We start from the raw sequence: 25013 nt of genomic DNA, 5'->3' as shown, positions 1-25013 counted from the left end.
AGAGGGCACTCAAGTCCTTTGAAAGAAAAAGTAAAAATCTTAAGAGGCATAATAATGATTCATTTTTCATTTTTATTAATAGTAGCATATTAACTAAACAATATTGTTTTTACAGATACTATTATTTAAAAAGAAGACATTTAAAAAGAAGAAAAATACAGTTTGACTTCAAATGTTTAATGGATTATTAAGACATGCAAATTTCCACATGTCTTACTGGAAAAAACAATTCAGTAGGTGGTTTCCCTCCCAGGGTACCTGTCAATCCATAAATGTTATGCACCATACATTAGCACCACACTGCCGACAATTACACAGATTAGTTAGGGCCTAAAGAAAGCAATCTGGACCTCACAGTAAACTAGTAATACAGATAAGGCACTGACTGCTCCAGGCTATACATACACAATAACATTATCATCTCCATAAAACAGCTGATGAAAAACATTAGAAGCTGGTTGAAAAGGCTTTAGTTCCTAAGAGTAATTTTTCAGAGTAATTGCACGAGCTCTCCATGAATTTTCATTTTATTGAGCCTCTCCATTACTGTTAACATGTTTGGAGAGAAGATATTTGACTTTAAATACTCTTCCTTTGACATGAACACAAACATTTCATAGGGAAACCCACCAAGTCAGATACAGTAACATATATTACACAAATACACATATGTGTATACATACATTTATTTCATCTAGAGTCTCCGATGGCATATTTCAAAATATACTGCAACATTTATCAACTAAATATTGATGGCATAGAGTAGTTAATTATTAAACATACTAGTTTCTTAGCAATATAGCCAGGGATCCTGCCCTTCTATCTTTTTCTGCTTTTCAATTTTGCTTTGGTATATGTGCTGCCCAAGTGAGAAGGTCAATTTTGCTTTGGTTAGGTAACTTGCTATCAGAAGATATTTAGAAACAAATTGGTTACTAATTTGGAACTAGAGAGACTGGCTTGGCACCAACATGAATTAGATGTGTACAAGTCATTGTTTCAATTCAGAAATTGGATCACAGAATGTTTGAGACAAAAAAAAATGTGTAGGGAAAGTTATTTAAGCATGTAACTTGTATTCTAAAGTCCTACTAGAATAATGAACAATGATAAAGCATTTAAAAAATGCCTTGTCTGTAATAAAATTAATCAATAATAATTTAGTGTTTTAAAACTATTTTTGTTACAAATTATCATGTTTCTTTTTTAAAGAGTCAAACTTGAAATATACTTAAAGGAATAAATCTCCAAATTTGGTATCTTGGAAGATGAATATTGACATGGATGTTGCTAATAGTTTTCAAAAGCTAATTCTTTAAGAAGCCTAAAATAAAACACATCTTAAAATTTTATTCTTAAAATATTGTGCAAAATTCCATAAAGTATTTTAAAGTTCAAAGTTATGGAAGAAGAGAAGACAATCAAATGAGAAAAAGGCAGAAGAAATAGTAAACAATATAGCAGAAAGTAGTTATTTTGATAATTTAAAATAATCTGGATTATTTTTGTAATGGCATCACTTACCTTTATGGAAAAAAAACCCCATCATTCTGGAAAAGAATGTGATTATTCTTATGGTGACAATATAACAAGCCCTTTTTCTCAAGGAAGGACTAAGTTAACAAATAAAGCTTTGAAACTCTAAGTCTTAAGATGAATAATTGTGTATTACAATATGTTTTCCTCATTGGATTTCTTTACCACAGAGCATGACATTTTTTAATGGGGGGAGGGCAGGGAGAAACCATGCAGTTTAATAAAATAGAAGCATTTTCTCAACCTAAGTTATAGCCACTGCTTTGATTTTTGGTTTATCTCAGGGCCAATAAGTATACTCTCTAATACATGAAACAAAACTAGAAGATATACTTAGAATGTAGTCTTTGTTTCTTCTTTCTTCAAAGCCTATGTTTCCTAAAATCATTGTTAGTCGAAGCAAAAAGAAATGTTTGTTCTATTACGTAAAGAAATAAACTTCATTTGGTATTCAATTGACTTTCTAACTTAGCAGACAGGACTTTACATCTTCAAATACTGAAAATAAATTGCATTCTTGGCCCTTGCTTTAAAAGGTTAGAGAGAATAAACGCACACCCTGGTAGTGTTCTAGTGATCTCCCTAATCTCAGTTGCACTTTGTCAGAACGAGGTAACTGGTAGTTAAGTGAAATACCCTAGATCAAAGGGGGATTAATCACCAACTGAATCCTTGCTGAATAAACCTGTCATTCAAGAAAATTATTTCCACTGAACTTAGCAGAGGATTGAAGGTATTTGCATAACAGGGACCAACGTACTTCAGCCAGGTTAAAAGGTTCAGAATTCATCCCATGTTTAGCTTTTTGCCTCCTTTTCCTTTCAGCAGCCGCGTACAATGGTTTCTAATCTGATAATACAGCTAACTATCTAAATGATGTCAGAACAGGAAAGTATTGCAAAGTTTGGATGAGGGATGGATCAATTTCACTTTCAGTAACTCCTAAATCTGATTTGTTGGAATTTAAGATGTAATCCTAAAAAAGTCCCTTAAACCTGAGGACTGTTTATTAACATCCCTTTTCTGACCTTTGTCTTAGAAACAACCATTCTGCTATGGCAGCAGTCCCCACAGAGGCTCTGGATGATAACTTGACCTACCTACCTCACAGGGGTGGTACAGGAAGGAGTCTACGAATGTCTGTAAAGCAGTGTGAAATACTATAGTAAAAAATAAAAGAAAAATATTAGTTGTTACTGTGTAAAAACTGTGCTTTGAAAGACCTTAAATCATACAGTGTATAAAAGCCACAATAATTTTAACTCAGAAATACTAAGTTGGTGTGGAAAAAAAAGTTTATGAGACAGACTGTTTAATCAAAACAATAAAAAAAACTTTTTACACAAATAATTCCCTTAAGAATTCCTAATAAGGCTATTTAATTCAAATCTGACATTTAAATCAATAATTTAAAAAGGAAAAATAAAAAGTGCCCATCCCTCTAAGGGTATTACCTTACATCGTAAGAGTACTGGTGGCTTTAAAAAGTTTTAAAAATATTGTTCAGTAAAAAAATGAAGAAGGGTTTTATAAAATTCATTAACTACTTTTTTTAGAGTATATTTTCAGAAATTTAACACATCTTGTACCTTTTGGGTCTCCTGAAGAATAATTACCCTTATGATAGGACATCAAATTTCATAATCACATTTTGGCACTAAAAAGGAATTTAGCAATTTTGCATCTAGAGTTATGTCTGACACCATCCAAATCTTTTACTGGAAGTAGATGCTCATATTCACTGCAAATGCAAAGCATCTTTCAAGTTAAAAAATGCAAAGAATAGTTATCAAAGAAAATGAATAAAATCCATAGTGAGATAATTTTTTAGAAAATGATTGAAGTTTTAACCCAAGAAAGGACTCTTAGAGTGTCTTATAGCTTAGAATAAGAACATGTCAATCACGATTAAGCTTCTGGAATCGGAATCCCTTTGAAATGCAGCTGTTTCTTCTTTAATTGTGGCAGCGGACTCTGAAGAAAAGAAAGGTCCAGCCTTAAAGATGAGTAAGGAATACAAAATAGCTCAGGATTAGTTGTGGAGTTCAAAGGTCGCTAATTACACTAAGGAGTTCCCAGACACAGGGAAAACATTAAACAGGTCACCTACCAAACGGGAAACAGACTTTGTCTTCAGAAATTATCCTGAAGTGACAGGTTTCTAGACAAAATCAAAAGCATCGCAGTGTGCCCAGCTGATCTCAACAGGATGAAAACATGAGTTGGTTTTAGTTCTGTAGCGTTATGTTAGAATGGAATGGCAACAGATGGCATCAGGTTCTCCTTCACCCTACACTTTTCCAGTATTCCCTAGATTTTCCTCAGGCTTCTAGAAATGTCAAACCAAAGATTCACTGGCTTCTCTGATTGCTTATAAAGAAAGTTTTCCCTAGGGGATTATTATACGGAATATCTGTGTACTTACTAGATAAATGCCTCTTGCCTATCTTAGTGTACTTCACTCAACATTTATACAATCAAGATGTCCAAATGGCTCCATTAATATTAACATAAGTTAAACGCTAAGCTTTCCTTCAGTTTAAGAGAGATCAAATAACTTAAGCGAAATGGGTTTTTTCTTCTTCCAAAAGGAAAGTTTTTACTACTGATTATCTATGATTAAGCCAGAATAATAAGTTAAAGTCCTGGTCAGGCAGTTATTCTACTTTCTTTGTTACTTGGGATAATTTTGAACACAGAGCATTCCGCCATGATAATGCCTTGCAGAAAATGAGAATTTATAATGAGTGAGATTGACCTTAATTAAAAAATCATATTTAAAATCCTAAATTTATATGCACTCTCCCTTCAAACTGTCATAGCTCTTCTTCAAGGAGTTAGAAGCTTCTTCTAAGCTTTTCCTTAGGAGACTGATTAAAAAAATAGAAACCAAGAGCTAATTTAACTGAATATGAATCTGTAATGCATATTTTTATACTGCTTCTAATTCTGTTCCATAAAAAAGAAACTTGACATGGATTAAGTTTTGAGGATCTTGAGATTTCATCTTTTCATGAATGGTCACTTAAAGTTCAACTTGACAAAGAACTGCTTTGAAAACAGAACAAGACATATAATTTGTAAAGACAACAAATAAAAAGTTATGACTGGGTGGTTCCTGAAGAAATCAAGAGAATGCTAATAAAAACGCAGGAGTGACAAATTTAAAGGAAATAGGCTACTCAACATTGAAATAATATTAAGTAATTCTCTCTACCCACAGAACAACTTTTGAATTTTTACCTGAGTTCATTAATAATTTTCATATAATAAACATGAAAAACAGTATTATACCTAAGTTTATCTTTAAAAAATTTGGCTGCAGGCATAAAGTGATCACAAAACACCATGCTCATTTTCTGAAGGTGCCCCACCCCTCTTAGTATGCTTACTGACTTCCTGAGCAAAATGTTATTGTGGCAGATGAATAAGATTACTTATGAAAAGTAACTCTAGAACAGAGATAAACAAACACCTTAAATATAATTATTCAGATTCTTTATTAGTAAGAAAGATAGCTCTGATTAAGAATAGGTTACTATTTAAACAATATCCATTTGTTTTCGTTGACTGGTTATTTTTTTTCCCCAAGAGATTTACAGTCGTTTCTGGTATTCCATAACAATACACTGTACAAGAAGCTTACTACTCAGGTTTTGAAAGAGTGGGATTTTTTATCTTTCACATCCATCTTTTTATCTACAATCCATCAGGAGTGGCTGTTTGCAGCTCTGCAATGAGAAGGAGCCTGAGCCCATATTCAGGAAGGCACAATGAAAAAAGAAGGCTACGAATGATTAGCCATGCCTGCCACAGGAGCAGGAAAGTATATATGGTAGGGTGATCCAGCACTAGTTTAAAATAAACCTAACATGAATCACTACTATTTTATGCTTTGAATCATATTCGGGTAAAATCAAAAGGGTAACAAAATTGACAACATTAGTCTTCAAAATGTTCTTTAAACTATATCAGGCTAAAAATATTAAATAAGAGCATTTTATAATTAAACCAATGACTCTTTTTCTCTCACAGGTTATATGCACACACATTAAATATAAAAGACTAATGATTTAATTGAAGTTATCCCATTTAAATATGAAATAATTACAATAATAATGATCCATATGTTACTGGTGCAGGAGCTTTAGAATTCCAGATATAATAGTCAGAAGAAATTAGTTTCCGGTCTACGAAAAAAAAAAAAAAAAAAAAAAGAAACAAATGATAAGACTGTATTACCTTAACAAAAATTCAATGAAGAGCAAAGTCATGATATTTTAAAAATGGGGAAACAATTATTTTAAGAAAGGCAACAGTTTGAAATACTCACTTTAATTTCACTTTATCAAGGCATTATAATTTTTACAACTTTAAAAATATGGGTTTATTAGATATTTAAATCTATCTTTGAGCTTATTTATGCCAAATTTATTCCAATATCCCTCATTTATTCCACTTTGATCAATTTTTCTCATGGTTTCCTCAAATTCTGTTTCTTATAGACCATGACATCAACTACAAAAAAATTTAAAATTTTTTATTGGTTTCCAATTCTGTGACCTCTCTTTACCATGGTCCTTAGTCTCATCTTGCTGTTCTTCGCCCATTCCAAATTTTAGAGACAGAAATAAACATCCTACTTTCTAGTAATACTTTTAAAAAGCTGTCTCAACAATTTCTTAAAGTTCTGATCAAATTTAAGCTTTCTGTTTTAATAGCTTTGTAGTTTTGGACAAATGACGACCTCTTTCAACTAAAGTTTTGTGATATGTAAATTTGAGCTAATAATGCTCATTTGGAGTTAGACCCATATAAATTCTGTTTATTACACACATTAGTAAATATCTAATTCTCTCTTTTCTACCTTTCTTCTTCATGTCCTTTTTCATAATGAAAAAGATAGAGGTAGAATGTATTACTACTTATTTATTTATTTATTTATTTAATTTCTGTCTGAAAACCTAGTTAACATTGAAAAGCAACACAGCATACTGATTAGCGGGCAGGTTGTAGAGCTAGACTGCTTGGTTTGATTTCCAGTCCTCCATTTATTAGCTACACAACCCTAATCCCTCTGTTCCATCAGCATCCTCACCTATAAAAATGGAGATAATAATTCTCACATAGAGTGCTACAAGGCTGTGCCTGGCACATGGTAAGCAATAAATGTTAGCTATTATTATTTAAATTAATATTACTGGCATTAATATTTTCAGAACTAAGTTGTATATTTTGAAAATAGATAGTATTGTCAAGATGATGTCAAAAGAAAGGTCTTATATAGTTACACAGTGGCAATCACGTTCTGAAACTAACAGAGGAAGGAAATAAAAGATTGGTCATAATTATGCATTATAAAATAACCTCTTTTATTCAATATATTAATATTTTATATTAATTTATATTAAGATATACTAATATTTTACATTAAGCCAGTATATTACTGAATAGCCCCATCCTATATTATGCTTTCTGAGAATTGCTATAATATGTTTAGCTAATATAAATAAGATACTTAAAATATTTTAGACATTACCTAAATAGAAAACATATCTTCCATAGACAATCTAAAATATTGGCCTGTTTGCCTTCAGTATCCCATAGATAGAATCCAAAATATTTGCATTTAGACAAAACCACTGGTTTGTTTAAATTGATATAATTATATCATGCTTTTATTTAAAAAAAAAAATGCATTGTGAAGACTCTTCCATGTATATGTATTTCTTTAAAATACAACCAAAAAATGATGCATGAGAAAACAGGGAAATTCTAAGGAGGTAAAGAATATGACTCATTCTGATTACACAGAATTTATTATTGCCATTTGAAAGCAATTGCTCAGAATTCTGTAGTTCTGAGTTCTATAATCCTTTTGAAACTTTCATGTACAAAGTCTTGTCTTACCCTAACTATTTTGGGGATCTTAATCCTTAGTTTAAGAAATATTTATCTAGGAGTCCCTGGGCTCAGAAGATCTTGGGGTCATAAGTGTGAGCCCCATATTGGGTACAGATATTACTTAAATAAATAAAACAACAGTTCTGCTTATGTTTAGCTAACATTTAACCTCATCCTAGTTACTCTTCTGTTCTGTGATACTGTAAGTATTTGATCTGAATTAAATAATTCTGAATTCATTTATAAATTGCTTCTTATCTCCCTGTGTTTTCATGTACAGTGTATATGTTTACTTATAACCAATGAACTCACTGAAGGCTGGAAACCTTCTTTCTATTGCCCTCCTACTTGTAAAAAAAAATAATGCTCATTGACTATAGCATTTGCTAAAAATATTTAAAATTTTAAATAATAGGGACACCTGGGTGGCTCAGTCAGTTAAGCCGCTGCCTTCAGCTCAGGTCATGAGCCCGGCATCCTAGGATCAAGTCCCATATCGGGCTCCTTGCTCAGCAGGGAGCCTGCTTCTCTCTCTGCCTCTGCCTTCCACTATGCTGTTTGTGCATACTCTCTCTCTCTCTCTCTGACGAATAAATAAATAAATAAATGAAAATTTAAAAAAATAAGTAAATAAAATTTTAAATAATAATCACATCTAACATTTATTGAAACCATGCTACACGCTAAGCATCATGCTAGGCACTTGGTCGATATAATTTTATCTAAATCTTGTAACAATCCCGAGATAAACAGTACTATTATTTCCATTCTATAGATGAGGAAACTAAAACTTTGAGAAGTTTACTAGTTTGTCCAAATTTATGCAGCTAATAAATTGTCTGAGCCAGACTTAGACTCTTGTCTATCCAATACCAAAGCCCCTGGGAACAATTTTTGAATAAAAGAGTATATTATAACCAGAGCAAAACAAATCCAACTTTATACTAAAGCCCACCTCTATGCCAATCCTTGCTCACCCAGACCATTATATAAACAAGAGAAGGTAGAGGGCGATGTAAAGTACACACACTGTTACACAGGCTAGGATCAGGTCAGAATTTTTATAAATTGGGATTGTTCTCTGATCTCTTTTTGTTACATTTTAATTTTATCTTTGGTAATAATTGCATAGCACCATTTAAATTCTCTCAAGCTAGTTTGAATCTGTACAACTTACGTGTACTTATTTTTGGTTTTCCTGATGCAAAAACTTGAACTGAATGCTGATCTGCATAACAACCAGTGAGTGTATAATCTAAGATCCTAAAGTGAAGCTAGAAAAAGAAGAGAAATATACCAAATTGAGGTGATTATTGATAAAAGTGATGGCCACATTTTTTCCCTTGACACAATTTTTCGAATTTACTTCACGTAGTTCACAAAATAAAAATGTGTGTATCCATGTGTGCATACATACACATATACACTTTTCCCCCTTCGCATTAGGAACATTTCTTTGTAAGGCTGTCATTATGAAATGCTTAACGCCCACCAGATACTTCACTAATATGGACTTTAATCTATGTTGCAAAGCTTCCCTATTTTACAAATGAGGGCACTGAGGTTCAGAGATGGGAGCAATTACCATTCCAGAATGTAAGCAGCAGAGCTGGCATGTGAACTCAGACTCAACAGACAACAAAAGCTGGTGTTTCTTCCCTTAGGGTGTCTGGTATTCTGCATATTCTAAGGCTATATGATTGTGATCTATTTCAGATCATAATTCCTTTACAAGCAGAAATTATACACTTTCTAGCAAAACACAAGATTACAATTACTAAAGCTGAAACAATCTGTCTCATGTTGGGAGGGAATGAGATGTTCTGCTTAATGTTCCAGAAAACTGAAATTCAGTTTTTCTAGAACTAAGCTCAGAAATCATCCTTTCTCTCACCTATGAAAACTTTCTAAAATGTAATCCATATTTCTGGATTTAATTGATAATGTGGCATCATCAGTATAAATACCAGTTATTACACTATTATTGTAGAAAGGGCCGTTAGTACTTTCTCTGAAGGCATAGTGGTGGGGTGCCTAAGTCATAGTGATAGTCACATGAACTATCAAAGGTCTATGTCTTATCGAGGGAGCTCCAGTCTCCTTTTGCTGTCCTCATATTTGCTGCTAGAAGCTCCTGATTTTGCAATATCTTGCAATCTTTTCTGCTTCTTTTTTTTTCTTTTCTGCATTTCTTCTTCCATCTCTCATCCCTGCAAATTTTTCCCATTTCCTAACTTTCTCCTTTTGATTGCCAAACTTTCTCCTTTTGATTGCCAAATCTCTTTTTGATTGCCACATACATAGAATATAAATTTTCCGATCTTCTAAGCAACTTTTTTCCTATAGCAGCTCATATTATCTCTAATTATAAAGGGCTTTAGCTTGCTTGTTTGATATAATTCTGGATTCTGGAAGTTATAAGAAGATTGATTTCCATATAACTAAATATTATAAAAATAAATCTATTCAGTGAACGCAAATATGTATTACATGCTTGCAATGAGATTATAACTGAGTAGGTGATAAAAATTAATAAAAAAAAAGTCATAATCCCTACCTCTGCAAGACCCAGAGTGTAGTAACATCCCACATTTTTTCTAAAAAATATCTGAAAGTAGGAATTTTTATAATAATCCTTGAAACAAAGCTTGTGTATATAGCTGAAGCCAAGATAGAACAAATGAATATCACTAGTATACTTCTGACTTCATTACCATTTCCTCTAATTTTTTTTATCAAATAGATTTCAATCTTTCTGATTTCTCTACCATTCTATTTAGATTTTCCTGCTACTCTTCTGATCACCCCTTCAATTCCTCTCAATGGGTCTTCTAAATCAGCCACTTGTTTTCTTTTTTTTTGGATCTTACTCATTTTCACTGCCTCAACTATTTTTTCTCCATAGGTAACCCCTAAATCCTTATACACTATTGAATTTCCTCCTGAAAATTGAACTCTAGGTTTTCAGCTACTAATTGGACACTTACATTGTGTCCAGCTATCATCAGCATACATGATATGTAGCTCACTTCCTCCCAACTTTCTCCATATTAGTACTTTTTCTAAGTATATTCACCCTTCATCAAATATTTGTGGTAGGAAATGAACTAGATGCTGGTGACAAAAACAACGAATGAATGACATTCATATGGTCTCTACCCTCTTGGAGCTTCAAGTATGACTTAAGCTACATTTTTTTAAATGTTTTTAAATCTTGGACATAAAACTATTTTTTGTTTCTATATTTAATTAGTGATCAATGCTTTACCTTTATCATAGCTTCTCTAGCAGTCTTTCTTTCTCTGACACTCAGAGTCATTAACTTAATACCTTTCATCAGGAAACAAGTTTTACTATTTTTTTTTCCTACTCACCTTCCTTCTCACATCCATTCCAGATTGATCTTCATAAAGTATTGTTTTCTGAAAGACCACTCCCATACTCAAAAAACTATAAACATTTTCTAACAAAGGAATAAAAGTCGGAATGCAGACCTTCCAAAGCTACAGTCTAGACCTAAATACTTATTTAAATTGATGTGTTACTACTATTTCTAGCACTGGATCCTAGGTGTGCCTTGTCATCCTTCATTCCTTTGATTAAGTCACTTATTTACCTATATAAATGTTGGTCAATCATCAAAGTTTCATTTTCATGCTTATATGGGCCTCAGAGTTTTGCTTAAACTCCATCTCTATTGCAAAGCTTTCCTTGACCACTTTGGACAGAAATGCTCAGTTTCCTTCAAATACCAAAAGCAGTTAGCACTGATCAATTACTGACATGCATCAGGGGAAAATTTCTGGAGGGCAAGGGCTACATCTTATATTTTTTACATACGAATCTTGAATGTGATAACTAAGGGCTGGGAAACAACTTCATTACTGCGATGTGTTAAGGTTATACTTAACTGTTTCACCTTAAAAATTTTTTAAGTATTAAGTGAAGTAGAAAGTGACTAATACTAAACAAAAGGAAATCTTACAAAAATCTGAAAAAAGACTTAGCACAGACAAGAAGTTCCCCCACAAAAAATAGCTAGAAAACAATAAAAATCAGTTAGATATATGCAATTTAAAAACAAGGGAAGGGTTTCTACTGTAGTGAGCCACATAAATGTATTTACCTTTAAATATGCTGTACCTCCAATGCAAATCTCATCAAATGGCTGCTTCTCCTGACTCTTGGCTCCAAAAGTTACAGTTCCAGAAAGACTAATTTCCATTGATTTGGGGAACTTCTGTCCTAAAAACACAAATGTACCAGTTAACTATTCTAAAGTAAGTAGATTCTACAACAGATGGATGAAAAAAAATTAATAAAAGCTCACCAATAATCCAGACCAATAAGCTTTTCTCTCGAAATACTTCAAGTTGGCCAAAACTAACTTTGCATTCCACATGTGTGATTGGACCTCTTTAAAAAAGAAAAGGACACAACAGAAAGAAAAAATGATCATAAAAGAGTTTTAAGAGATCTAAGTTAAATGTAGCTAGTATTACTTAATAGAAGGACAAAATAAAAGCAGATTTATATTCAAGTTTGCAGAATAAAGTAGAATAAATAACAAAAATCACAACAAAACAACAGAAACAATAAAAGTTTTTGGTGATGATAGACATTATTAATTCTAAAGACAACTATAAAATTATATAGAATGTCTTAATACAGCCCTAACAGTCATATGGATTGACATAATGTTAAAACTATTATTTTACTCTATCTTTAGGCATCCTATGAAAAGAACATCCTATGCTGTAGAACAAATTTAAAAGCAGAACTATAGAGGAAAAAAATCTTGTTATCTTTGGCTTAATTCACCAGGAAGCTGATAGTTGGCTTTGTCTTATATGTAAATAGTACCTAGAAATTGCTAGATATAAAGCCAGCAGTGAAATAATCCCTGAAGAAGCTACATTGGCTTAAATTTGTATTTACTAGTAAGTTTATGTATTTACTAACATTTATAAAATTTAAATTCAATTAATTAACATATAATGTATTACTGGTTTCAGGTACAGGTCTGTTACTCATCATTATATCATATTCCCTCCCGTATTTACTAGTAAGTTTAACTAGAAAAATAAAGATACGTTTAAAGGTAACAGATTACTTTTATGACTGAATTTTGGTTCAGAATCAGCATTCATTTGAGTAAAATAAAGTTTTTAGATCTTAAAAATAAGGTAAAAAGACAAAGATAAATAATTTTGTAGGGCAATGGGAATGTACTAAGAAAGGCAGAAATCATGGCATCATGTTGTTTTATTCCTACCTATTATAAAAAGGTATATGAGCTTCACAGAATTCAAAATTATTTTTCACACTTTCATGAAGTTTTAAGTTAACTGTTATTTTTACTTGTATTTCTTCCTCTTTCATTTGATAAAAACCCAAAATTGGTGGGACTGGGACCTGGAAACAAACAAACAAATTTTTGTATAATTCTCAGGTTAATGGGTTTAAAATACCAATGATGACTGAGAAAAAGGCCTTGCAGTAATGTAGTTATTATGTATAAATTACTCCACACTTTTTTGGTAATAGATGAGAGAGCCATTATTGTTCTAAGGGCAAGGATTTTTCCTTCTCTGTTTCCAGAGATAAGAAAGGTGCCTTACAAAGGTTTGCAATACATTGTTTTCCTCGCTTGCTCATTTAGGTTCCCATCCTCCAGATTCTCTATGACATGCAACATAAGATGTGCACTAGACATATTGTTTCCTGATGCCCTGCTCACAGTGCCTGCTGCTCATAGTTCCCTATGTTTATCTGTGACTCCCCCACCTCCTAGCTTAACAGTAGCTTACTCAATTGGTTATCAGTAACTGATTGAAGGAGACACTGTCTGTAGGCTGAAGTAAGCCAATCACTCTTTCTGGTACATTTGAAGTAATAAATAGACTCTACTTATGTAGAGTAAGGTTTCAGAGTTATAGGTCATGTGGAAGCAGAGAAAGCCAGTTGGAAGAGAAAACTGAATAGCAGAGATGGGAAAGACAGTACAAACATTGAGTACAGAGTGATTTCAATTTTGATTTTCTTTTTATCCTTGAATAACACAGACTGCCTCTTACATTATCAAAATAAATTCCCTTTATGTAAGCTAGCATGAGTAGGTTTTTCAAACTATTGACTCATAATCAGGACAAAAAACAAATAGTATAACAAAAAGGTTGGGTTTTAGAGTGTGGAAAATCTGGGTTTAGGAGCACCTGGGTGGCTCAGTCGCTAAGTGGCTGCCTTCAGCTCAGGTCACAATCCCAGGGTCCTGGGATTGAGCCCTGCATCGGGCTCCCTGCTCAGTGGGAAGCCTGCTTCTCCCTCTCCCACTCCCCCGCTTGTGTTCCTTCTCTCGCTGTGTCTCTCTCAAATAAATAAATAAGATCTTAAAAAAAGAAGAAGAAGAAGAAGAAAATCTGGGTTTAAATCTAGACTGTTACTTTTCAGTTATAAGACCTTGGGTTGTTATTTAACTTCTCTGAGACTTTCCTCATCTGTAGAATGGGGCAAGTAATACCCATATTAAGGGTTTTCAAAGTACTGGAGAAATCACATGTAAAGTGCCTAGGACAATGTCTGACACAAAAGTTATTCAACACACAGTATCTGTAAATAATATTATGCGTTTATAACGCCAATTGCCTAGGATTACAGGACTTTTATGTTCATAATTCAAACCATGACTAAATTATACCAGGATCTACTGTGGGACCATGGAGTCTTTATTAGGGAACATTGAAAAAAAAAAAAAGATCCCATGACTTTGAAAATCATTCAGTGCTATTAGAGACACCAGACACCAGAGAGAAGAGGCATCTTATTGAAAGACCTGAATCTTCATCTTCATTCAACAATTACTATCTGGTAAATAATGAAAAGTTCTCATGTGGGCCAAAAGTATGAACAATTTGCTTACAACAGAATTCATAAACACAAAGATTAGTAAAGTCTCAACATTTCCAAGGTTATTTACCTGTGAAGTATAGTAGCATAAGTTGAATGACTCTAAAGGAGGAGTGAATGGAAATTTGTAAGGTCCACTAAATGCAGAATCATCCATTGTATCAATGCTACTAGAAGTCAGAATGGCAGAGTCAAGAGAAGTCACACAAGGATGAACGAGAATATCTTGAAGTGGAGACCCATTGGTGGGGAGACTCAAGCTGATGGTAACATTTGGCATGTTTCCTTCTAAATCACACTGTAACAGAAACAAAAACAGATATTACCAAGATCTTAGAGGCATGCATCCTCTGTGAGGCTTTTATAAATTTATCTGAGTCACTTCCCACAACTTAACTCATTTTTCTTTTAAGGTATTGTTCTTACTTTCTGTTTTCAGGCAGTGGTTCTATTATACTTTCAGACACCAACAGGAATGAGGAGAAACTTCCTAGAGCCCTCTGCTTGTATCTAAATCCTTAAAAAACTATTTTAAATCCACTGACATCTCTTCATTTCTATTGCAAACACACTGGTACAGGCCCCTACAATTCCTGTCACAGCCCTCCAAATGTATCTAGATTTGTTCTCCTCTAATCAATCCATCTCCTGGAGCTACCCTAACAAAACAGAATTCTAAATATATTGTATCCACGCTCAAGATCTTTCAATGGTTCCCCCTCAGTTTTGCATTACTTTTAAGCCTTTCATTGCTTGGCTCCCATCTACCTCTTTAATAATTTTCTACCCTGCAATTGGGAAGCTAATATTCTTGGAAGGTTATGGAAGTTGGATATGACAGCTTCACAGAACTCTCTGCTCCTGCTTTAAGGATGTGGTGGCCAGGTGCAGTACTTTTCAGAAATTTCCATGAATTTCTGCTTTGAGGCTGTAACAGATAGACATGGTGGCATCTCAGACTTATCTGTGAATTCTGGCTTCTCCAGACTAAAGTCATTAGCAATTATTTCTGGGAGGCTGCAGCTAGAAGATCAGAATTTTTATTCTCTCAACTCCTCTTACACCTGATATGAGCCTCAAAAAATTCAAAATTATTTCACACTTTCATAAAGTTTTAAATTAATTGTTATTTTTAGTAAGCCGTAAATCCTATATTAAATATCATTAGTCCCATAAACCTTGTAATGGCTCTTTTTCTGACCCAACCAGAATGATACACCTTACTTGTGTATCATTGTGTAATTACATACATTGTGTAATTACATGGTAATTAACCATGAACCTCTATTAAAAGCATCCAATTGAAACTAGTCAAAAGGGCCATAAAAAGTTTATTGATATGTTTTGTTTGGTAGATCAAAACAAATATTTTAAGAGTTAATAGAACTTAGCAGGTATAATGTTTAGCTCCAAATGCAAGCAGCTAGTTCTACTATCACATACACAGTCCACATCATGTAGTAACTGCCCACCCTCTACAGGTATTTGTCGGTGTCCTGTTTGTTTCCCTCTTGAAACTTTAAGTTCTTTGAAAGCAAGAACTTATATTTTTCTTTGTATTTCTAGTGCCTAGCACATTGTTATGTACAAGAGACATTCAAAAAAATGTTTACTGAATGGGCATCTTTTTCTAATTGTGGACCCTACCTCTGTTTTCCTAATGTGACATGTTTTGCTCATGTTTTATCTATCACTTGACATATGTGTGAATTCAAGAATATATCTGCTATACAGTGTAAACACTTAGCCAGCAGGCATTATGAACAGTACCAGGTATTAGTACCTCATAAAGATTTTTTGGTAACAGTTACAAAATGTCTATCACATTTGAAAATAAAGATGTCCAATACACCTTACCACAAACCTTAAAAATATTTTAGTGTTTTGAGTTTTAAACCATCTGCTACTTCACTCTATATGTGAACTAGAAAGAACAAAAAAAAAGTTCTGTTTTTTGACAGGTATTTATGGAGATAATAAAGTGAGCAAATATCAATAGTAAGTATTATTACAATATTTAAATATTCATTTTATACTTATTAAATCAGTCTAATATTCTTAGAGGGTTTGGAAAATTACAGCCATTACAGAAACCACCAATGGTTTATCTGCTGGCTAGTCATTTAAAATACAGATCATCAGTCATTTACTATAGAATGAGGACCGTCATTCTTGAGAAATGTGGGTACTACCATTTAAACCAATTTGGCATATGTAAATCTCAATTTTAACTAGGTATTACAAAAACAGAAGGGACCTAGGAAATTAACGGATTTTAAAAATGAGAAAAGACTGTAAATATTATGACTCTTCCAAGGACATCAAAGAATTAGTGGTGGAGTGAGGACTAGAACTTCAGTCCAGTGGCTTTTGGTTCACCAGGTTTTCTACTAGGACTAAGATTAAATGAAGATAATTATTTCCATTTATACTAGGGCTCATAATAAAACTTTAAATACTAAGCTCCTGAAGAATTTTTTAGAAAATGTTTGGCTAACAGATGTACTATTTACATAAACGCCTTAAGAAACATTTAGTGCATGGATGATGGCATACCCCCATTCTTTTTATTTTTAGAAGAAAGTTTTTTAAAGAAGAAAGTTCTCCATCATGATGATTTATATAGAAACTAATCCAAAATTCTTAGCAATAAACTAGGGTCAGCCTATCAATGAGCTGACATATTTAATACCAGTTAATAGCAAATTATATATAATATATTCCCTATTCATTGCCACAAAATGAAAAAACAAAAATGGTGAATTTTCCTTTTATTTCATGACTTACAAGAAAGAAGAATTCAGCTATTTCAAGTTTTATGAATGACATAAGCCATGACATAGAGCCATTTATAATAATTCTTATTTTTTATTGGGGGGAGGACAGATGAGGGGGAGAGAGAATCTTAAGCAGGCTCCATGCCTGGTGCAGAGCCTGACATGGGCCTCAATTTCACAATCCTAAGATCATGACCTGGCACAAAATTAAGAGTTGAACACTTAACTGACTGAGCCACCCAGGTGCCCCATCATTCATAATAGTTATTTTTAATACATTAATAACTGGAATGTATTTTTGATCATGATAGAAGTGAGTTTAAAACAGACACATAAACTCTTGTGTTACTTTAAGGTTAAAGAGGAAAAGATCCAATTTGTCTGCCAGGACTGTTCTATTTTCTGTTCTTGAAATCTACTTTTACCTATAGCATTTGTACATAGTCCCTCTACATTAAGCTTGATTAAAAAGTTTATATTCAGGGGCACCTGGGTGGCTCAGTCAGTTAAGTGACTGCCTTTGGTTCAGGTCATGATCCCAGGATCTTGGGATGGAGCCCCACTTGCTCAGCGGGATCCTGCTTCTTCCCTCTCCCTCTCCTGCTGCTCCCCCACCTTGTACTCCCTCTGTATCAAATAAATAAATGAAATCTTTTTAAAAAAGTATATTTTCCTAAGTGCAGAGAATAAAGGATATCAGAAAAAGAAAAACATTTAAGAATATTATTGCTATATAGTAGAAATTATAGAGAGGTTTAATTTTCAATTATTATTCAAAATGGCACTCTTCACTACTAATTATATTGTTACTCCTATTGTCATTTCCTATTTTTCTATCCTGAAACCAGAGAACCCTATATTAACCTATAAATATGTTTAAATAATATAAGAGCCCTTCAAAATGGTTTTAGATATTAAAACAAAGATTTGTCAATTTCATCCTTTTGGAAAAAATGGAAAATAGGTATGATAGTTTTAAAATATTTTCACAAATTCTTTTGACATTACTCTTTTCAAAAGGTGAAGCCTAATTCTAGTCCCCTTGAATGTGGAGTGGACTTAGTGACCTGATTCTTTGGAACAAAAAGTGGTGAAAGTGGTACCATCTGACCTTAGCTGAGGTAATAAAAAGAACAGCTTCTATTATGTGCCTTCTCTTTCTTTCTCTTTCATCATTTGATCTATAGGAAGCCAGTCACCAAGTTGTGAGGATGTTCTTAAATATATTCTTTAATATATTCTTCTATTGAGAAGTCCATATGGAAAAGAACGGACTCCTCCCACCAACAACCAGCACCAACTTGCTACCCATGTGAGTGAGCCACCTTGCAAGTAGATTTTCCAGCCCCAATCAAACCCGCAGGTGACTATAGCTCCAGCTGCAATCTTGACTGTGATCTCATGGTAGACTCTACACTAGATGTTCCTATGAGGATAATAAATGTTTATTGTGGGGATAATGGGACAATTCAGTATGCAGCCATATATAGCTAATGTAAATCATAAGAAGGGACTCGGTTGGGCATCTGTCTTTGGCTCAGGTCATGGTCCTGGGGTCTTGAGATGCAGGCCCACATCAGGCTTCCTGCTCAGTGGGGAGTCTGCTTCTCCCTCTCCCTCTGGTTTGTGCACTCTCTCTCTCTCAAATAAATAAAAATCTTAAAAGAAATTCAATTCATAATGAATGCAAAAAGGTAATATTCCAAAATTTCACATATTTAATGATTGCTATTTATGATAAAAATCAATAATGTCATATAACAATGTAAAATAAAGTTAGAAAATTTTACTTTTCTTCACTGGTGTTGAATGGTATGATAAAACAAGTGTCAGAGAAAATCTCACCTTGCAAGTGACAGCTCCAACAACTTGCCATGTATCTGCTATATCCTGTTTATCATATTGCATGGATTTTACCTTTTCAGTGATAGAAATAGAAACTTGTGGTTTTCCTTTGTATGTTCCAACTCTCCAGGCTGGCTGTTTTTGTGGATGTGGCACAGAAGCAAAATTAATACTGTCCAATGAATTCTGTAAGTTGGCGTCTAACAAAGTTCCAAATGGACAAGCTTGTAGAAACAAATCAGGCAGTTGGTTCAATTTTGTATTTAACTCAGTGTCATTTTTTTGACCCAAGAAAAGAAAATCCTGTATCCCAAAAAGAAGTTCAAAGCTTTGTGAAATTCCACTAATGCTAATTAATGGTGGATGAGGGGATAAAGTTTGTTCAACTAGTGGAACACAAGCATATATCATGTTATTCTTCAGAAAAGCAACAACTGGCCAGAGTTCTCCACCTCCTATTACGAGTCCATAGACAGATGTTTTATTGATGTGTGAACAGCTATCACGACTTTCTACGAAGTCCTTATTATCATCCAATAATCTAAGTTCAAAAAGCAGTGCTTTAAGAAAGGGACCATCTTCAGGAATAGGCACATAACTTGTTCCATTGAAGACTCTGGCTCGTTTTTCAACAGTTGGATACCGTCTGAATTATGGAAACAAAAATATTATAAATGGTTCTTCCAAGGAAAATAAAAACAGAAAAACCCCCCAAAGCCCCCAAATAAAAATAAACCCAAAATACAAGGCTAAGAGTAATAACAACAAAACACACAGTAACAAACACATATACCCATAAAAACCACAACCAAAAAACTTTATCACATATTAAATTTTCTACTGAAGTAACTAACTGTTGTATACTTGGTATATTATATGAAATTATAATGTCATTATTTATTACTGAAAATAGCCTAATTTAGTTAATTTTTTAAATAGGTAGAGCACACAGGGTAGCTGAGTGTCTCAGTTGTTAGGTGTCTGCCTTTGGCTCAGGTCATGATCCCAGCGTTCTGGGATCCCTTGCTCAGTGGGGAGCCTGCTTCTTCCTCTCCTGCTCCCCTGTGCTTGTGTTCCCTCTCTCGCTATCTCTGTGATAAATAAATTTTAAAGAATCTAAAAAAACAAACAAACAAATAAATAGGTAGAACACATGGTTCTAATTCAAAATTCCAGTTTCTTGGCCACTCAGATTCCTGCTTGGTAGGCCAGGAATGTATACTTGGACTTTTCAAGCATCTCTAAGAACTCCCTCCCCACCCCCTGATTCCATCTTAGTAGAGGAGAATCAAAAGAAGTGGTTCAATTTAATCTGCCGTAATTTCGGATTCATTAATTGAGATGATGCAAATGTAAAAGGAATGTTCTATTCTACTCAATTAATAGTGAATAACAAATATCCTAGGTCTTCTTGCCAACTCCTTAAAATGTAAGAATATTTTAGCAATAAAAATGTTTATCTCTATGGCCCTGAAAGAGGTAATAAAAATAAAATCTGAATAATCTTTTATGGTTTGCACATCTTAGACCGAACAGTAAGTTACTAATTTATCCTTTTTTGGGGAAAAAGACTAGAAGATGCTTCATTTATAAAATGTTACATCACATTTTCTTAGTTTAAAAAAAAAGATGTATTTTTTCCTATTCCTTTTTGCTCTACTCTCATGTCCAGAACAAAGTTAGTTATAGGCTATTAACTTCTATGTAAGTCACCTAACTTCCCTAAGTCTATTTTCTTATTTGTAAAATAAAGGGGGTGTCTAAAGAATACATCAGCAATTCCCACCAAAAATCAAAACACACCTGGTTAACATATTTTTTTTCACTAATACCCCTAATTAGATATTGATATTTACTAATAATTTTTAAAAAGAAAAATAGGAATGTATCCAACTTATCTGTATATTAGTAAACTTCACTCACTTACATTCTGATGTACTTCTTGATTGACAAAAGAAAAGAATTAGCTACCCTCCAGTAATGGCTTAGCAGTTGAATGCCATGCCATTTCTTTCTCTGGGTCTCTGGATATAATAGTTGAGAACTTTGGACTAAGCTCTAGCCCAGTGTCTTATCCTTTGGTTATCTGGAGGATAATTAAAGTCCTTCTTAAGTGTAAGAATTTCAATGTTGGATGTAAAGATAAGAAGTTAATCTGGGAATGTACACAATACCCTGGTATGTGCTAATAAATATTTTGTTGAATAACTCAACCTACCATTTCAAATTTATTCTAGACCTTTTCTAAAATAGGACTCAAATTTTGGGCCCTACAATTATGGGGTACAATAACAATCTAAGCCATACTTAAGACACTATTCCCATACATCTGGACAGCAAACTTCTAAATCAGAATCTAAACCAAGTTTTGTTTTGGGAATGTAATTGCATACAGACAGACCATCGACTTTTAAAACTCTTAAGTGATGGCCATTAACCTTTGGCATATATGTGGATAATATGCCAGAGTATGTATGTTTAGCTCTTACACCAGGCCCAAGAGGCCACAAAATGAAAAATAACAAAACTAATTTCTTTAATGATACAGAATTAAAAAATGACAGATGAATTATTTGAACCCAACTTGCTCCCTCCACAGAGATGCTGAAAAGCCCACCCAGACATATCTGAACTTTTCTTCTGAAATACCCTGAGTACAATGAGAAAAAAAAAAAAAAATGAAAACAACAATGAGTTCTTCAAGGAACTTATTTTTATAAGCAGTAAAAAAAAATCTTATCTCTGCAAGATATTAAGATAAGTTACAAAGCCATAGATATAAATACAGTATGGTACTGGTCCAAGAAGAGGAAATAAAGTAATAGAACTGGAACAGACCAGTATTTATAAGAGAAACGTAATCACCTCTCAATAGCCCCACAAATCAATGAAAAATATATATATAATGAAAAAATAAATTAAACATACAGGAAAATTGGCCCACCCTATAGGGAAAAATGGATCCCTCTATTAATACCACGCCTGAAGATGGAATAAAGACAACCTAAACAGGACAGATAAAATGATAGAAGAAAATAATATTAACAAGATATCTTTGGAAAATAAGGATAGAGAATGACTTCAAGAAAACTCCCAAAGTACTAATAACTTTGACTGTAATAAAATTAGTGGTTTCTGTTTAATCAAGTGATACATAAAGTTGAAAGTGACAAAATGAGAGAAAATATCTGTAGTACCTAAAAATGACAAAGGTGTGGTATCAAGAATATACAACGAATACAGAAGAATACACGCAAATTAATGTCAGGAGAAAATTAACATGAAAACAAACAGACTAATAGCAACCCACAAAGATAAAATGGACAAGGAAATGTCCAAGCAATCCACACAAGAGGAAATCCAAAGGGCTAACAATCACAGCTACACAGAGAAATGCAAATGAAAATAAGATCTCCTTTAGAGCAATATTGACAAAAACTAGAATAAAGGTTAGGAAAGAATGAATGGAGATATAGGAACTTTTGCTTACTGCTGATGAGAAGAGTGTAGATTAGAGAAAGTATTCTGAAGAGATAATTACTTGGCAATATTTAGTCAAAATCAGCATAGATAGGTCCTATTAGCCTTTTGAGGCTGCCTACTACATCACCGTTCTGATGGCTGAGTTGGAGGCAACCTGGGATTATCATCACTAGGGGAAGAGTACAGGTAAAACATGGAGGATTAAACCATAGAGTACAACAGAGCAATGGACTAGACCTGCATTGTCCAAAATAGGAGCCACTAGCCACATGTGATTATTTAAACTTAAAATTAAACAAAATTGAGTTCCTCAGTTGTAAGAGTCAAATTTCAAAAGCACAATAGCTACATGTAGCTAGTGGCTACAATATTAACGGCATAGATTTAGAACATTTCTCATGTCTTTCATTGCAGAAAATTCTATTGGACAGTGCTGCTCTGGATGAACACAAAGTAATATGGGTATTTCTTTAAAATAGTGCTGAGGGGACACCTGGGTGGCTCAATTGGTTAATCCCCTGCCTTCAGGACAGGTCATGATCCCAGAGTCCTGGGATCGAGTCCCGCATCGGGCTTCTTGCTTGGGAGGGAGCCTGCTCTCTCTCCACCTATGTATGCCTGCCACTCTGCCTGCTTGTATGCGCTCTCTCAATCTCTCTCTCTGACAAATAAATAAATAAATAAAATCTTTTTAAAGATTAAAAAAAAATAGTGCTGAGAAGTCTGGCAAATATAAGAAAATGAAGTCTATAACACACTTAATTGTGTAATTTGAAAAATGCATAGGCAAACACAAATAAAGGGATAGCAAAAAATACCCAAGAGTCACCTATGAGAAGAAGAATGGCAGAAATAAAGATACTCAAAGGAATATAAGCACTTTGGATGAACCAATGAGGTTGCTGAAACATACTAAGTATTATTAAACTCCTTCCTTACTTGAGATACAACAACAACAAAGCAAGCCAGGTATTCAGGAGAAAATGGTAAACTTTAATTCTGATACCCTCAGTAACAAAAAACAAACAAACAAACAAAAAGAATGTTTGGGTTGTGAAGAGGTAATCTTTCATACCCACACCACCAACCAGTTTCCTTTAAAATCACACTCATCTTTATCTGCCTCAGTCTCAATGCAAAGCTCTGCTACCTCCCTACAGAGCTTTCCTCAGGGAAGAATAAATATGTTGGCAAGAAAGAACTGTCAATAGCCACTAAGAATAAAAGGTGATACAGATTACAGAACTGCCACTTACATTTTACAATGAGTTACTGTATAATTCTCATCACAGAGCTATTTTGATAGAATGTGGCAAATTCTAAAAGTGGAGCCAGGTCAGTTTACACCATTTAAGAAGAAATGAATACGATTTTATTTTTTGTACTTTTCCAATTTTCTTCAATTAGGAACTTTAAAGTAACCCATTTGCAAGTTTCTAAGAATGAAACATAATATGAAAATAATAGTCTTTTATTGATCAGCCCAGATTTTCCGGAAGAATGAGCTAAAATGTCCTTGAGTGATCTTTATTAACGAAAGTAGAAAAATATGAAACATGCTTAGCGCTCAGTAAGTTAGTTTCCTTTTCTTGCCTTTGGTCATCTCCATCTCAACCCTAAGCAGGTGAAGTTAATCTTTTTTTTTTTTTTTAAAGATTTATTTATCTATTTGACCGAGAGAGAGAGAGAGAGTGGGAGTGGGAGAGGAAGGGGAGTGGGAGATGGAGAAGCAGGTTTCCCACTGAGCAGGGAGCCTGATGTGGAGCTCGATCCCAGGACAATGGGATCATGACTTGAGCCAAAGGCAGACACTTAACAACTGAGCCACCCAGGTGCCCCAGGTGAAGTTAATTTTAAGATATAGTAATGGTAATATTGAAAAACTCATAATACTTAAATGTGCTAAACATCAACACACTTAATTCTCAAAATACTATTACGTAGTGGTGTTAAAACTTCCAATTAAAAGATAAAACAGAAATTAAGTAAGTTGACCAAGGCCGCGGACAAAGACACATCCCAAAAGTACAGTACATCATCCATCCCTCCGATCCATCACCCCTGAGAATTCAAGCTGCATTTACCTGGAGAATCTGACGGTGCCACAAAGAGGAGTTCCCGGCTCGTGGCTTATGAGCCACACTGCCCGCTGGGCCATGACAAGCCACTAAAGCATCAGCTCATCCCTGAAGTCGCCACGTCCCTAAAGTCGCTACGGAAAAAGGACACGGACCGGCTTTCTGATGGGCTCCTACCAGAAGACCCGAGGCCACTTTCTGCCCCACCACAAACAGGTTGGGCTCAGCAGAGACGCTGGCTCCTTCTGGTGAAGTGACTAAAACCTCGGAGTCCCTCCTGTCAACACCTGCCACAACACTTCTGTGAATCCTCACCTAGAATGCCGAAAATCTATCCTCCCCAGGAACCCCAGCACTCTCTTCCTCTAAGGTCCACTTCCGGGACGGTGGCCCGCAAGGATCATGCTTCCTCACTCGCCCCAGCGACGAGTGTCTCTGCCGTTCGCCGTCTGCAGGCTTCCCTCTCCGGCCCCTCCCGCCAGCC

General features: G+C 34.2%; 1 protein-coding gene across 2 annotated transcripts; it reads right to left on the bottom strand.

The window, feature by feature from the left end:
• Positions 1 to 5017: 5017 nt before the first annotated feature.
• On the bottom strand, positions 5018 to 24975 carry AP5M1 (adaptor related protein complex 5 subunit mu 1). Of its 2 annotated transcripts, XM_004738839.3 has the most exons (9): positions 24845 to 24975; positions 24536 to 24663; positions 18969 to 19614; positions 14417 to 14644; positions 12716 to 12855; positions 11771 to 11856; positions 11567 to 11685; positions 8618 to 8714; positions 5018 to 5726 (listed from the first exon to the last, which is right to left on the bottom strand). In XM_004738839.3, the coding sequence occupies exons 2-9, from the start codon at positions 24607 to 24609 to the stop codon at positions 5644 to 5646; spliced, it is 1473 nt and encodes a 490-aa protein (XP_004738896.1). In that variant the 5' UTR covers positions 24610 to 24663; positions 24845 to 24975; the 3' UTR covers positions 5018 to 5643. The 2 variants fall into 2 exon arrangements, with proteins under 2 accessions (XP_004738896.1, XP_044925806.1); XM_045069871.1 differs by lacking the exons at positions 8618 to 8714; positions 24845 to 24975 and having other exon boundaries at positions 24536 to 24805.
• Positions 24976 to 25013: the final 38 nt, after the last annotated feature.

This window comes from Mustela putorius, unplaced genomic scaffold (assembly GCF_011764305.1).
Source record: "Mustela putorius furo isolate JIRA1106 unplaced genomic scaffold, ASM1176430v1.1 tig00000129_pilon_pilon_pilon, whole genome shotgun sequence".
Classification (NCBI taxonomy): Eukaryota; Metazoa; Chordata; class Mammalia; order Carnivora; family Mustelidae; genus Mustela; species Mustela putorius.
The sequence above is the reverse complement of the archived record's forward strand: the minus strand, read 5'-3'. Positions and strand labels throughout refer to the sequence as shown.